The following is a 15,460-nucleotide window of genomic DNA, read 5'->3' on the forward strand; positions in this document are numbered from 1 at the left end:
AAAGCTAACATTTGCTTCCTTCTATCTTTTCAAACTGCTGCTCATGACACAGCGTAACACACTCAGAGGAAAGCGCTATCCACCTTTTTCCACATACATGAGCTCACAGACAGACGTGATTGACGGTGTCACTGTGATTGACAGGAGAGAGAGAGAGTTTGCCAAATGCACAATAGGGCAAACGCTTTTCTGTTGAGCCACTTGGGAGCCCATTAATGTTTTCTTCGTAGAAGATTTTTATCCTTCCATAAGATTTTTTTTTTTTTTTTCATTGAGCATACGCAAAAGTCTAGCTACCGTCTTTAACATGTAGCCGAACATGCAGTGAGCAGTTAAGAGTTCCTCCAGTGATGTTTACACTAGCAAGAGACAAAGCGAGAATTCATTCTCAGTTCTACACAAATTAAGCATGAGGCGGTAAAGTGACAAATCCACTAATTCCAAGAACCAGTCCTGTGTTTCTCACTGTGTGGTCCGATGTTTCTTTAGTTCCCCATTCGCAAGTTTAGTTTCTATTTGTAATAAGTTCACTCAACCTCTCGGTAAATGTGTCTAGATACATTATGAAGATAAATATAGCTTGGAAGGATGTACGTAGCAGAGATCACTGCTAATCTGCCAACAGAGCAAGTACAGTACAAAGTCTAGCTTGCAGCATAAATCAGACAAGCAATTTTCAGACTAGTGCATGTGTCATTTACTTTGTGTTAGCTTTAGAAGCTATACTACTGCTTCTCATCAGAACTGAAAAAACAAGTGACGAGAGTAACACGAGAGATAAACTACAAGCAACACATGTATGACTTATCGCTTACTAGTATGAATGTAGTGTCAGTCTCCTGCCTCAGAGAGCCTAATGGTCACAGATAGAAGATCCCTGAATACGACTATTTGACTGTGCATCATGCAGCAACCTTATATTCGTGTTAGGAGCGAATTCCTCCATGCTTTGCTACATCCTTGCTATATTGTTTGGTTTGCCATCAACCTCTGGACTATACGTTGGGTGTGTCTACAACAGAAGGCCTAGATCCCAGGGAGCATTGGACACAAGGCGAGGTACACAAGGACAGGGTGCCAATCCATCGCAGGGCAACAATCACACACATTCACGCACCCATTCATACACTACGGACACTTTAGACATCAACCTACCATGCATGTCTTTGGACTGGGGGAGGAAACCGGAGTACACGGAGGAAACCCCACAGCACGGGGAGAACATGAAAACTCCACACACACAGGGCCACGGTGGGAATCGAACCCCCGACCCTGGAGGTGTGAAGCAAACGTGCTAACCAATATGCTAAAGCATAAAGAATAACATAAGCTCTTTTTCTGGGCCAGAAATGACTCAGAAATAATAATCAATTACATAAAAGACGAGAAGAGCGGAATTCAATAGTAAATCTTGGGAATTTCAGTTCTCTGACCAATCATATACGCACCACAGCATTTTCTTAGGTGGGTTTTTTTTTTTGTTGTTGTTGTTATTTCTCATACTTTATGCCAGCATCTCAATTCTAAGCAACAGCTCAGATTTGTTTTTGTTTTTTTGTTTAAAAAAAAAAAATATGCCAGCCTGTGCAAGCCATGTTATTGATTTGATTTGCATGACTTCTGCGTTTTGTAATGGAATTTGGACAGCGGTTTCCCTCAGATCGCTCTCTTGCTCGAGGAAAAAGAAACTAACTGCTTGTGTACTAACAAGAGATAAATGTCAACCAGATGGTTCTCATATTTTGTATTTATAACTAATGATGCTTGACAAAATAATGATGCAGCAGTTTGATATCAAATAAGGACAACTGCCTGCTATTTATGCAATCCTCCATCTGTATTCTGTACGGAATGTGCAAGAGAAACCACGAGGACGACTGAATAAACGTCATGTTAACATCGTTTAGCCGAGGGTATTAATGGCAATCTGTTTACCGGCGCTGCAGTAAATGTCAAGGTCACGTAAATGTCAAGGGATACGAAGGCTCAGGTTTGTAAAGCTGTAAATATTACTAGAAACATGTGAATGGTGAATGTTAAACCGGTTGTAAAGCAAGTCACAAAAGTTTTTGTGTTCTCATTGGACTTTAAACTTCACAGAAACACTGGAGAAACCACTCAGAGATCTGAGTAGACCCAGGATGAGTGCGCATGTGAGCATATTGTTTGGGACAAAAACATTTCCGAAACAGAACGACTGGACGGATTCCGGCTCGCTCATCAATTTCTGTTTGGGTATAACCTAGAAAGAGAGCTAGACAGAACAATCACATAAATATACGTAGCTCAGCGTCAAGGATTTGTGGAGGCGGCAAATGCACGTGTAGATTTTTACTGTAGAATGTGCAGACAAACTGCAAATACAGTGAAAACAAGAACCAAAACCAAAAACCTGTGCAATATAATATGAGATACATGGAAAAACATGCAGACTCGGTACGAGCGAGACCATGGTACGAACAGCAACGCACAAACACAACAACAGCGAATGCTTGACATTGAGGTGCTTACGAACTAGAATGTGTATATATAGAGGTGCTAATCAGGGTGAAACGAGACACAGGTGATAGTGATGAGAACGTCAGACTGCTGGGGCTGAAGGGAAACACCTTCCTTCTAGTACATACCCACGCCAAGCCATGCCCCCATCTGCTACAGACACTTTGTGACCTTGTTGAAGGTCTTGGCATATGTACGCACACATGAGAAGGTATTCAGGTGATTTATATACACAAATACAGTAGCGTTCAAAATCGTTCATTCATCTTTATGCAACGTAGTTGGATCTTGATATTGATTGAATCGATTGGGCTTACAAATTGACCAAGGAGTGTTGAAAAGATAATCAGTCATTTTTAGTCATTAGTATTTGTATTCAAATCCCCATGAATAACCAAAAGACAGTAGTGTAAAGTAAGACTATAGTGGACAACACACTACAAGCAAAAATGGACAGAACTAGTCATGTTTGACAATTGATATAAACTCATTTTGTGTAGATATCAGGCTTAAACATGTCTTGAGTTAAAGCTGGTATGCTAATTATTGAATGTGTTGGATAAGGACCCCCCACGGTCAGCATCGCTGGCACAGATACATCACACAGCATGCAGTTCGTCCTTCATTGCCATTGCTTCTTACACACAATGATGTACTTCTGTATACAAATACAGACACACAGAGACACACTTCAAGCCTCTACTATTATATTATACCCACACGCTGCATAAATAACTTCAACATCTGTGATGTAGATGCAAATAATTCAGCATTATATACATCGTGCTCGCTGTTAGACAGACTACAAGACATGCGTCCTTGAGTAAGATTACCGCTAGTAATAATTCATTTGACTCAAGTAAAAGTAAATAAGTCATATGGTGAAAAAAATTCTCGAGTAATTGCTTTACAAATGACTTTTTTACTCGTTTAACTTTTGACCCAGCTAATTTGAACCTGTATAAAATGTTGTTTGTGTAGATTGGATCTTGAGTTGTAAAATGCTAATACCTGCAAGGGTTTTGCCTTTTTAATATTGAAGATAAAGTGGGCTCATTTGTCTCCACTGTCTCAGACATTGCTACTAACCACTTCGCGCTTGACTTGGCGTAGTCGGGCCTCATTTATCAAACTGGATACAGATGGATTTATGTGTAAATTTTTCATATGGGCGTTTATACAAAAAATTTTGACATCCATGAAAATCCCGTCAATTCAGCGAAAACGTTCGTATCCTCCTCCTGAGTGCTCCCGAGTGTGTGTAAATTTTTGCATAAGAAGACTAACTAATGTAAAGCCTGACTTGGTCGACTTCAAATCATATAATTACTGCACTTTTATATCTAGACTATATGTTTAAATTACTAATTTTTGTTATGTTTAGCTGGCAGCGTTTAGCCGACGCCCTTATCCAGAGTGACTTATAGAAGTGCGGGACTAAGAGTACCATTAAAGAATATAAAAAATGGAGAAGAAAAAATGAGCCAACGCAAACCCATAAATTCAGGTAATTAAAACGAATTATTCAATTATGACAAAAGAAATGGCGCCGTATAAATGGAGGACAGACAGGTCTGTCTGCGCATAGCCGTAAGCCATGGATAAATGACTCGGCTTGTTATTATTAATATTATACATTATGAAATATTTTTACAGGCATAGAAGTGAGTCAAAATGGCTTCCAATTCTGTTTTTCAGACTTTACTCTGATCGTTCATTTCGTGCGCCGAGCCCTCTGTGCACTTTACCTTTTATGGAGTTTTGTGGGCGTCACTGCATGCAAATCGGCTGTGTTGGGAATGCACTTTGCACTTTACCAGTGATCAACATACACACGCGAGTATGAAGGAAATCAGCCTTTTAGTTCAGAAAAATTTTTGTTCAGTGTGGTGTACTCATTTAACACTTATATAAATGATAAATGAGGCCCATTGTATTTAATTTTTTTTTTTACTTCGGATTGTTGATAAAAAATGTAAAAAAGAAAAAAAGAAACGAAAAGAATTAATCATAACGAGATTTGATTTAATTATATGCAAAAAAGTAGCGTTATAGAGAACCATGTCCTCAAGTACTGTAACGAAAAGTTTGTTACTTTCCACCATGGTAATAGAGTGAGAGAACAAATATGCGTGTGTGTCTGTGTGTGTTCACCCCCTCAGGTGAAGCCATCTGTGTGCTTTTCATACCAGAGGACATCCTCACGTTAGAGCTAGGTGTCATGTTTCTCTCTCACTCTCTTGCGCCCATGTTCACTATCCTTCTTAATTATACATCCAGATTGTGGTTAATCACCATGACTTGGCAAAGGAGGTAAATGTTGTGGGAACACCATTGTCATAATGTTCTTGATTAGCCTCTCGAGTCACGGAAAAATCACAGCAGGTAACAGCAGACCAATGTCAAGATCGACCTGGGTCTGAAACGAAAGCTATAAAGCTGTCATGGTTTGCACGGTGGACAGCCTTCAATTTGAACACCACTCAGATCTCCTTCAGTAATGGCATTAACTTTGATTCATTCTCCCTCACAAATCACTGTTTTTCTCCTCTTCTGTCTCTTCCTTTTCATTCCGCTGTCCTTGGGGTCCTGTACGCTTCGAATCATCTCCTCAGTCTCCAGCCAAATACCTCCTACCTGATGTTAGCATCACGGACTACGGCAAGAACTGCGTGGTGATCGACCTTGACGAGACCCTGGTACACAGCTCCTTTAAGGTACATCACGGTCTCTTTACCTCATCATGAGGTATTTTGTCTAGACATTTCACACTAGGCCCTTTTACCTAAACATCCAGCTCAGATTTTCCATATAATCCTACGTGAAGTGGACACAAGGATGGCCAGAATAAATTAGTCTTGTTATGACAGCCCTAATTTTAGGCATGAAAGAAGTGGTGACAGGCAGGGCAGTGAGGGAGATGATGTTGTTTTAGCATTTTTATGAGAGCAGGTAAGATACTTATTTGTTCTCCAAGCTGGTCGGAAGCTAGTCCTACTTGTGGTATTTGTATCATTACTCAAATTGTTTAGTTAGAGAACTCACAATGACTACGTTTACATGGACAGCAGTAATCTAATTATTGACCTTATTCTGAATAAGACAATATTCTGATTAAGGTGTTTACCTGAGTCGTGTTTAGAATATTCCTTTCATGTTCAGGTTTTACATGTCATAGAACATAGATCGATTAACGTCGCACGTCATTATGTCCCCGCGTCGCGCCGTCCGACGTCCCTCCGGAATTTCACGTATCGACACACAGTAGGTCTTCGTTATGGTACCGTATACAGTTTTGGGTGTTTTTATTTTTAATTTTACGAAAGCTTTAAGTGCAGTTAATTATTTGTCATGCTATACGTGCAAATAGACGACTGCTTGAAGCAATGGGCTGCGTCCCAAACTGCGTATTTACCTACTACATAGTACCCGAGATACATTTATTTCTCCTAGGCATGTACGCGGTTTCGGACACATCCGTGCTCTCTTGTTTGCCGCCAAACGATTGAGCACTGCCATGTGTGTACTTGTCCTGTCGCAAAATGCAGTGAAAACTCCCACACGACGTTAATAGTGTGATTAAGGTGTGTACATGTCTGTAATACACGTCGATAATGCGACTAAAACAGTGAGGCATTTGTGCACTGTAAAACAGTACTGAGTGAGGCATTTGTGCATTTGTTTTGTTTGTTTTAGTTTTGGGTTAATGTTTTAGACAAGCTGAAGAATAAAATACAGAAATGATATAATAACATATATGGAGGTAATCACACAAATAAGGTCATCAAAATACACACATCAAAAGCGATCGGATGTGATATTTTTGTTCTGTGCACTAGGCTAGTTTGCATTTATCGTTTTCAGAGGTGCGTTGAGATTTGATTCAATTTACTTCGCTGACCGTTCTGTAACTGTCTCAGTCATATTTGTCTCTGAGATACTGAGATACTATTATACTAACCAGTTTGTCAATACATTACTGTTTGTCATTCCTGTTTAGCAATACTTTCCTATTTTACCACTTTTTGCGGTTTGGGACGCAGCCCTGAATTCTTTCTGAATGTTATGAGATGAATCTGCACAACCAGCAATATAAAATGTTCTTCCACAAGGAGCTTGCATAATCATCACTGATGATCACACATTATTACAAAAACATGTATTAAAGCAAAATCAAGTGCAAATGTTTGCGTACCCTAAGGACAAAGTGGCATTTTTTATCAAGACCTTTAGTGTGTTTAATGTTTCTTCATTATCATAACTAACAAAAATAGTCAAGCAGTGTATCCTAAGGTAATGATAGTTATTTATTTATTTATTTATTTGAAGTTAAATGATATAAATTTCACTAAATGGATACGGAGAACTTCTCAGAGATTTACTATACAGTAGATAAATTGTAAAACAGAGATCCATTTCTCCTTTTCCCCCCATAGCGGATGCAAACTCGTGCACTCAGATGTATTCGATATGGAATGCAAGCTATGAGCTCAAGACTGAGCGCTACAGTAAAATATTTCACATTCAGTCCTAATCCGCGGAGTGCTCCGAGGCTCGGTCGCAGAAGACGTTGTGTGTTTAGCACTCAGCGTGAGATTAAAACTCCCAGCTGAATGAAATCCTCTGCTGAGATTTACTGCCTGTATGGGGCCTAAAAAAGGTTCTCGTCAGGAGGCACCTGCTCACCCCAGTGACCTATTTCACTACGGAGCTCGTGCATCTTCTGCACTTACACATACATGCACATGCGCACACACACACACACACACACACACACACACACACACATTAAGACCTTTTCAAAAACCTGTAACCTGTATACATGAGACACTTTTCTCTTATACACTCATATACTGGCGGCTGTGGGTCAGGTGGTAGAGCGGGTTGTCCACTAATCGTAGGGTTGGCGGTTCGATTCTCGGCCCACGTGACTCCACATGCCAAAGTGTCCTTGGGCAAGACACTGAACCCCAAGTTGCTCCCGAGGGTAAGTTAGCGCCTTGCATGGCAGCTCTGCTACTATTGGTGTGTGTGTGAATGGGTGAGTGAGACACAGTGTAAAGTGCTTTGGATAAAAGCGCTATATAAGTGCACCATTTACCATTTACTGTATATAAACAGAAAAGGACAGTGTTTTTCCAGTCATCAGCTGTCCTGATGTGGTCTTAGATTAGGTTTTGAAGTATTGTGCATTCGGAAATGCTTTTCTGCTCACCGCGGTTGTAAAGAGTGCTTATTTGAGTTGCCATACCCTTCCTGTCCATCTCAAACCAGTCTGCCCATTCTCCTCTGCCCTCTCTTATGAACAAGGCGCAAAACTGCCGCTCACTGGAAGGGTTTTTTTTTAAAGAAACTTTATAGACTGTTCTGCGTGGAAACCCCAAGAGATCAACAGTTTCTGAAATCCTCAAACCAACTTTTCACGTGCGTTGTCACGTGATTGGCTGATTGGATAATTACATGAGCAGGCTTACAGGTGTTTCTATTAAAGTGGCCGGTCAGTGGTACAAACGTGTGAGTAAAAGCGACCGAAATAAAGCGTGAGAAAGAGCGAGAGATGTGCGCCTGCGCTTACTTGGGGCGAAAGCAGGAAGTAGGCGAAAGTGTCTCATGTTTATGAGTTCAAGCAAGCACGCAAATATTCACGCAGAGACATGTAAACACACACACTCCTCACTGATTATAAAGAACATTATACAGAACACTGGCCACACAAAGATACACACATACACACAGAACACTGTTCTGTTGTACTGTTTATAGTGACTTTCGAGAGGATGTGAGTGAAAGTAAAGTTCTTTGTCTAATAGCAGTGTGTCCTTCAAAATGTCTGCCTGGCAGCTCGTCTCGTTGCTTAGGAAAGAGAAGGGAGGTGCTGGCTAAAAGAGAGAGGCCCGGAGAAAGGGAAGGAGCGAGGGATGCATGCCTTTGTGCGCACACACATGCTTACTCGCGCCCTCACACACACACACAGCACATGTACAAATACACCCATTCTGCCACCCACACACATTACATGAAAGAGTACAGAGGACTGTACCCAAAGGGCGTGTCCCTGAGACGTACTGTACTGCACAGCCACGTGAGGGTACAATTTATACAGCCATGTCCCCACAAAAATAGCGCCACACCCCCCACCCCCCCACCATCAACTGAAGTGTGCGAGATGTGGTCTGGTCTTGCTGACTCTAATTGCCTGTTGAGGGCCACATAAGAAGTTGATTTTGTGCCTGCTCACTTGAAGGTCAAGTGGAGAAACAAACATGCAGTTCAGAGAGAGAAATCAATGCAGAGAAGTGGAGAAGCCTGTAAGAAAATGGATTAATTGAAGTGTTTGTTTGCTCAGTGCGTTTGATGAAAGGGCAGAAATAATTCAAATACACTGACTTGACTTAATCCGAGTGTGAACGATTAGCCAGAGTATCATGGCTTTATGACTCTCATACTCGTGAATTTATCGGAGATATTTCGCAGGACGTTTGAAGCACAAATTGTACAAGAATGCGTGTTTTGATAATTGACAAACAACATCCGGAAATGAGGAATGTCCTGTTTTAGGTTGGAATTTCTTGGAAGGTGAAATTTCAGAAAGTCCTTGTGTATACGCTGCGTGGAGCGCATGCGCCCCCTACTGGACATTTTGTCATTTCACGTGTTGTTCTTTGAGCATATTTGCACGAAGCTTGCTTTTACATCAAAGATCATTGTTAAATAGTTAAGCGGGCATCACACTGAACTCTCTCTCTCTCTCTCTCTCTCTCTCTCTATTAATTTGGCCACTTAAACACTCAGACTTAAAATCCTCGCTCTCGTAATCGCATCAACTTTCAGAAATGTCACTGTGGCGTGAAATGTGGCGTGAAACAGGTTACTTAACATTGAAATTAGTGCACTTAGTGAAGATGAAAGAGAAAATCGTACCAGGTTTAGAATTTGCATGGAAAAAGGATATAGCGTGATGGTAGATTCCGAATATTGCTGGTGCTGTTTGTAGATTTTAACGTATATGTTAGAAGCTTGCGTGTATTTTCCATTTTGATTTGATACTAATATTTGAACCGTGGGTATCGGCTGATGTCAGTTGTCAACATCCTTTTAACATGACAGCGATTAACGGCATACAATATAGAAATGTAACCGATCGGGAAATATGTTAAATGTTAATCTGATATAGACCCAGCTTTTCAGGACATCGTTACCACGATGTCTGCTTCTCTATCTGTTTTGCCAGTGATTTTAAACTGTATGTCTGTGTTCTGCTCCCGCAGCCAATCAGCAATGCAGATTTCATCGTTCCTGTGGAAATCGATGGAACAGTCCATCAGGTAATGCGAAGTCTGTCAGCGCGAGCACCAGAGAATGTCAAGAGATGATCCTGTGGTTATCGATTGTAACACAGTGCGGTGTAGAGTACACGAAGGCGCCCTTACAAGCGCCCTTACAAGTGATATATAATATAAACTATATATATATAGTATATATATATGTAACTCTAACTAACTAACTGTAACTACTGTATAGGGCTGGGAAATACTTGAGGACATTTCTATGATACATGATGCATATTGCGGTATATAATTTAGCTAACAAACTGTCTGCAAAACAGTAGTAAAATGTAGATAAACTGAGTTTGACGATACTTTTCTTTAATGCCTTTAAAGGCAGAGGCATCTCTTAATTACCAATTAATTTGTAAATATTAAAAATGTATTAAAAAAATACACCATACCAACGATATCTCAGAAAAATGTATCATGTAATCATTTATCACGATATTGATATTATATCGATATATTGCCCAGCCCTGGTACTGAACACAGAGACCGAATTAGTGCTTTGTTTTGAATTATAACATTAAATCTAGTAATGCACAGTATTAAAAACAAGCATGTGAAATCCTTTATTACCATAAACTGCCCAATTCAAATACAAAAAAAAAACTTTACATGATTCTCCATCTTTTAGCCTCAGAAATGACTAAAATAACCTAGCAAGCTAACTTCGCTAACATTAATGATGAACAGGAGCATGATTTTGGTGGTATATCTTGCTTAAGTTGGGTTACTAATAAATAAATTGCTTAGAATATTGCTATAAAATCAAGTCTCGTGTTCAAATATGACAAACGTGAGCTAGCTTATTAACACTTAGCTAGCCGACTAGACTAGCTAGGGATTTCTGAGAAAATAGGGTGGTTTAATTAGCATATCTCGTATGTTTATCCTGGTATCCTGGCATTTTAATGAATATTCTGTACCATTAAAGACATATTAAGCTATTTATTATTCTACATTAAATATTTCAATAGATTTAAATGGAGAAAGGCTGATTTTAATGTCTTTGCTAATAGTTTGCAATACTATTTACTAGCATATGCGATGGTGTTAGTATTCTGGGTTGTTGTTATTAAGCGTTTTAAGACAAATATGTAGTAGTATCTTAAATGTAATTCATATATGTCTTTAAAAGTTTCATTTTCTGTTCTGCTGTTGGATTTACTTTATCGTATATGGAAGCATGTAGGAGGAATTAGAGGAGGGTTATAAAGACATGTCAGCAGATTCAGACAGTTTTGTAAGCGAGTCAGTAAGTGAGACATACATTACACGAGAACCGCCTCCTGCACCATGTCTCGTCAATGTCGTGTCGATGGCTGTTACCTGGTTCAAGTAATCCAGGATAGGCTCTGTGTATCCGGCTCGGCCTGTTCTCGATTACTTGTGCTGGGTTGCAGCGACTAAACATCTTGTGCACGAGAGGAAAGAAGAAGAGTGTATCCGAGTGTAAACGTCCATGCGTGTTGCTGAACAGCAGTTGTGTTGCATGTTTTGCCGGCAGGTCTATGTGTTGAAGAGACCTCATGTGGACGAGTTTCTGCAGAAGATGGGTGAACTGTTCGAATGTGTGCTCTTCACAGCCAGCTTAGCTAAGGTAAGCTTAGCTAATTAACACACATACACACCTCAGGAGAGGACGTAACGAACACAGAATATATGCAGTGTGATCTCTTTGCTGCCGTTGCTACTAATTACGGGCCACGAGAAGTCCCCATGAAATCAAAATTGATATTTTGTGGCTTTTAGTATGAATATGTTTGTCTTAAGGTTATCTATAAGCTAGCATTCTCCAAAACAATGACAAAATTCTGCATTTAGACGATATATGCATGCATAAGTAACATAAGAAATGTAAAAACTAGAGCTTGTGTGTGTGTGTGTGTGTGTGTGTGTGTGTGTGTGTAGTATGCTGACCCCGTGGCAGATCTGTTGGATCAGTGGGGAGTATTTCGTGCGCGCCTCTTCAGGGAATCCTGCGTGTTCCACCGAGGGAACTACGTCAAAGACCTCAGCCGGCTGGGCCGACAACTCAGCAAAGTGATCATAGTGGACAACTCGCCGGCCTCGTATATCTTCCACCCGGAGAACGCTGTATGTCTCAGCCTGAATCCTACCAATCAGAAATGTCATCTGTGTTCGAACAGTGCAGTCCAAAAACACCGCTGTCAAGAACTGTTTTATTATTTCTTATGAAGGGATAATACTAGAGATACACCGATACAAAATTTCTCAGCCGATTCCGACAACCGATTATTCAGAGTGATATCAGCCGATACCGATAACTGATAGTTCTACCTTTTATGCCTTCTTTTAAATGAATAATAATTCATTCCACAAATCTGAAGGAAATGCATATAAATACTTTATTCCCTCCATTTCAACAAGTTGTTTCACAGTAACTGGTCTCATAAACAGAAAACACATTACTCTAATTAACATGAACACATGAACTACATTCTGAAGATTTATTAACTTACTAAATGTTATTAATTCATATTAACATTGACTGAATTCTAAAAAACCTCCTGTTAGTCTCACATTCACTCTCCACAAACAGAAGCATTTCTACTTCATCACTGAACATCAAACTGCTAATATATAATATCAACTTTTTTTTATATATTAACATTAACTGGATATGAAATATACTACTCTACAAATCTATTTTTCTGTGCAATATATGCTACATTTTTTGTCAAGTCATCTTCATATAAATCCTTCAACCTTGTACTGGCGCTTTAATTCAGCTCGAGCAGAGCGGGAAAAATGAGAATTTGACTCGATGCTGAACCTCCCGCTTCACTTCTGCTCACTTCCGGTGTAAAATTTTAGCGGTGCAGAGACTACAGAGATTACAAACTGCAGTTTTGTCATCATTCCACACAAGAGACATCTTCTTTACACACAGCATGGAATCAATGTGTTTCCCCGCCCTCTTGTGATTGACAGGATATAATCGGCCCTGATCATCGGATGTTTTTAAACTATCCTTTATCCTTATAGCCTTTATCGGCCGATACATTGGTGCATCTCTAGATAACGTATTTGTTTATTTATTTGTTTATTATTCATCTTAGATTATGTTGAGCATCAACTACATAGACTATACGACAGTAATATCAACATGTGCTTTACAGTAGGTTACAGTAGGAACAACTCTCAAAGCTGTTGGTATAGAAAATGAGCCCATGTTCGTGTAGTTTGTAGTAGCAGTAGAAGGTTTTGGAGTTCTCCCATGTGTTATGTTCTTACAGGTTTATCCAGGTTTGTTTTTAACTCTTGTGTGTTTCTTTTGTGTTGTGTGTGGGTTTTTTTTTTTTTTTACCTTTTAGGTCCCGGTGCAATCATGGTTTGATGACATGACAGACACAGAGCTGCTGGACTTGCTGCCTCTGTTTGAGGGTCTGAGCAGAGAGCAGGATGTTTACAGTGTGTTACAGAGCCTGAGGGCCAGGTAGCACTGACACACAGTTACAATACGGAGACTATATGGCTCTACCAGACACACTCTCCAGCATCGCTGGTCAGGCCAAGCTGTCACATCTAGACAGCGCTATTGTCTCAAACGGGGGACGACGGATGGATCTCAAACACCTACACGGGCAAATCCTCCGTGTGCAGTCTGAAGTTTATTGGACCGTATGCCACCCAGAGACAATTGCACAGATAATATGTACATAGCATATGTTTCTAATCATGCCGCAGAACAAGAATTTTTGTAAGTTCTGACTATATATATATATATATATATATATATATATATATATATATATATATATATATATATATATATATATATGTACGAGAAAACAAGGACAAAGACAGAAATATGTTACGGAGGGTTTGGAAGATGCTGTAGCGACTCGGCCCTTCGGCTCATGCTATGCAGACGGTCATTTCTCGATCAGCAGTCTCCCCAACTGTGATTTTTCTCTTACCTAAAATAAAGTGCCTTCTGAACGTTTTTATGAACGTATAAGCAACATTTTTACATGCTGTGTATTTCCAGACCTTTAAACAAATATTTGCTGTAAACCCGAGTGGAAAGACAAGCCTTTATTTTAACACTGTTTATTTCTTTTTCCTTTTTCCCAGTGATTTCCGCCAGTCTTCATTGAGCGAAATGAACTGTGATTGGAAAAAAGACAGACCTTTCTTTGGTTTTATTTTTAAAACAAAAAACAAGAAAAGAAAAAGAAATCCTATAAGCATTATGTCTATGGGGAAAATGACTAATTAGCATCTAACTGCAGTTTGAGTAAATGACATGGAAATTGTTAATCAGCATTCAAATACAATACAGTATGAAGATTTACGAGCATTTATCAGAATCAAAATAAATGTTGCAGTTGATGTCAGATATGACTCAAGGATTATTGTCTTTTAAACCCGCCCTAGAGGAAGTAGAATATAAAGTTGACATGTTCTCTGTTGGTAAATTCTTCAATCCTAGCAACTAAAACAAGGTTTATTTATATTTACATAGCTACACTGTAAAACCAGATAGTTCATTTACCTCAAAAAATCTGAGGAAACTAATTACCTCAAAATTTTGAAGTTGATAAACCAATTTTCTTTAAGTCCAATACACTTAAATATAACAAAAATTTAACTCAAACGCTGTCATTTAAAATAAATTTTTGTTATATTTACGTGTATTTGGCTTAAAGAAATTGATTTATCAACTTAAAATTTTTGAGGTAATTAGTTTCCTCAAATTTTTTGAGTTAAAGGCACTTATCCGGTTTTACAGATGTACATTTATAGCTACATACACTTGTTGTTGAACATACATGAAAAAGTTACCGTTATCACATCAGTCATTCCCATGTATTAAATTGGCTTGAAAATTGCTACTTATCATGTCAAGTCCTCTGTCCTGAAGACTTTCCTGTGGTGAAAAGTCTGTGATATAAAGCGTTGACACTGGAGACTCCTTCCATAAATGTAAAAAAAAAAAAAAATGTAATGTTAAAAAATCCAACTGATTAGAGAAAACATCACCACATCAACAATTATACGTTTTCCCCTTGTTAAATAACAACACGTTTAAAAAAAAATTGTTTATTATTATTTTTAGTAGCACGTGATCATGCTCAACTGACATGATAGAATAAAACTATTGTTTCCCAGTTGTTTGAAAATCAATTGTTTCTTCTTCCTCTTCTTCTGTCCACAATTTCAACAATTTTCAGAAAGACAGTGTTTCCCAAATTGTACTTTTAATCGTATTCCCAAATCAATTCTCCTGTTGCCTGCATGTTTAAAGATGTGTGTTGGACTTATGGACGTCACAATCATAACCAGCCATTGATTCTTGCCAGCTGAGTTAAAAACAAATATGTAACTGGAATCTCTTTGTCACTGTCTAAGAGTTCGATCCATCGGATGCCTTATTTGTTTTGGTCGGAATGGCATGAAACTTTGCTCTGTAGACAGAAGTGTGAATTTTCAGAGAGCACCAGAGTTTTATTTGCTAAAGGAGTCAGCGATGTAGCCGTGGTGTGTGATTAATACACGTGAAGGGGTTCAGTACACTGGCACTTTGTCATAGCAGAACACCACTGCAGTCAATAATGTTCTCAATTTCATTATCATTTAATATGACACCTTTCTTTTTGACT

The 15,460-nt window shown here is 39.1% G+C and overlaps 1 protein-coding gene across 3 annotated transcripts in view; it reads left to right on the forward strand.

Moving 5' to 3' along the window:
• Positions 1–14,968, forward strand: part of ctdspla (CTD (carboxy-terminal domain, RNA polymerase II, polypeptide A) small phosphatase-like a) — a 44,413-nt gene extending 29,445 nt beyond the window's left edge. For all 3 annotated transcript variants that reach the window (XM_017453799.3, XM_017453798.3, XM_047150302.2), the window contains 5 exons: positions 5,115–5,216; positions 9,768–9,824; positions 11,338–11,430; positions 11,742–11,927; positions 13,169–14,968. In XM_017453799.3, the coding sequence (XP_017309288.1) occupies positions 5,115–5,216; positions 9,768–9,824; positions 11,338–11,430; positions 11,742–11,927; positions 13,169–13,294 (564 nt within the window). In that variant the 3' untranslated portion in view covers positions 13,295–14,968. The remainder of the gene's footprint in view (positions 1–5,114; positions 5,217–9,767; positions 9,825–11,337; positions 11,431–11,741; positions 11,928–13,168) is intronic.
• Positions 14,969–15,460: the final 492 nt, after the last annotated feature.

This window comes from Ictalurus punctatus, chromosome 23 (assembly GCF_001660625.3).
Source record: "Ictalurus punctatus breed USDA103 chromosome 23, Coco_2.0, whole genome shotgun sequence".
Lineage (NCBI taxonomy): Eukaryota > Metazoa > Chordata > Actinopteri > Siluriformes > Ictaluridae > Ictalurus > Ictalurus punctatus.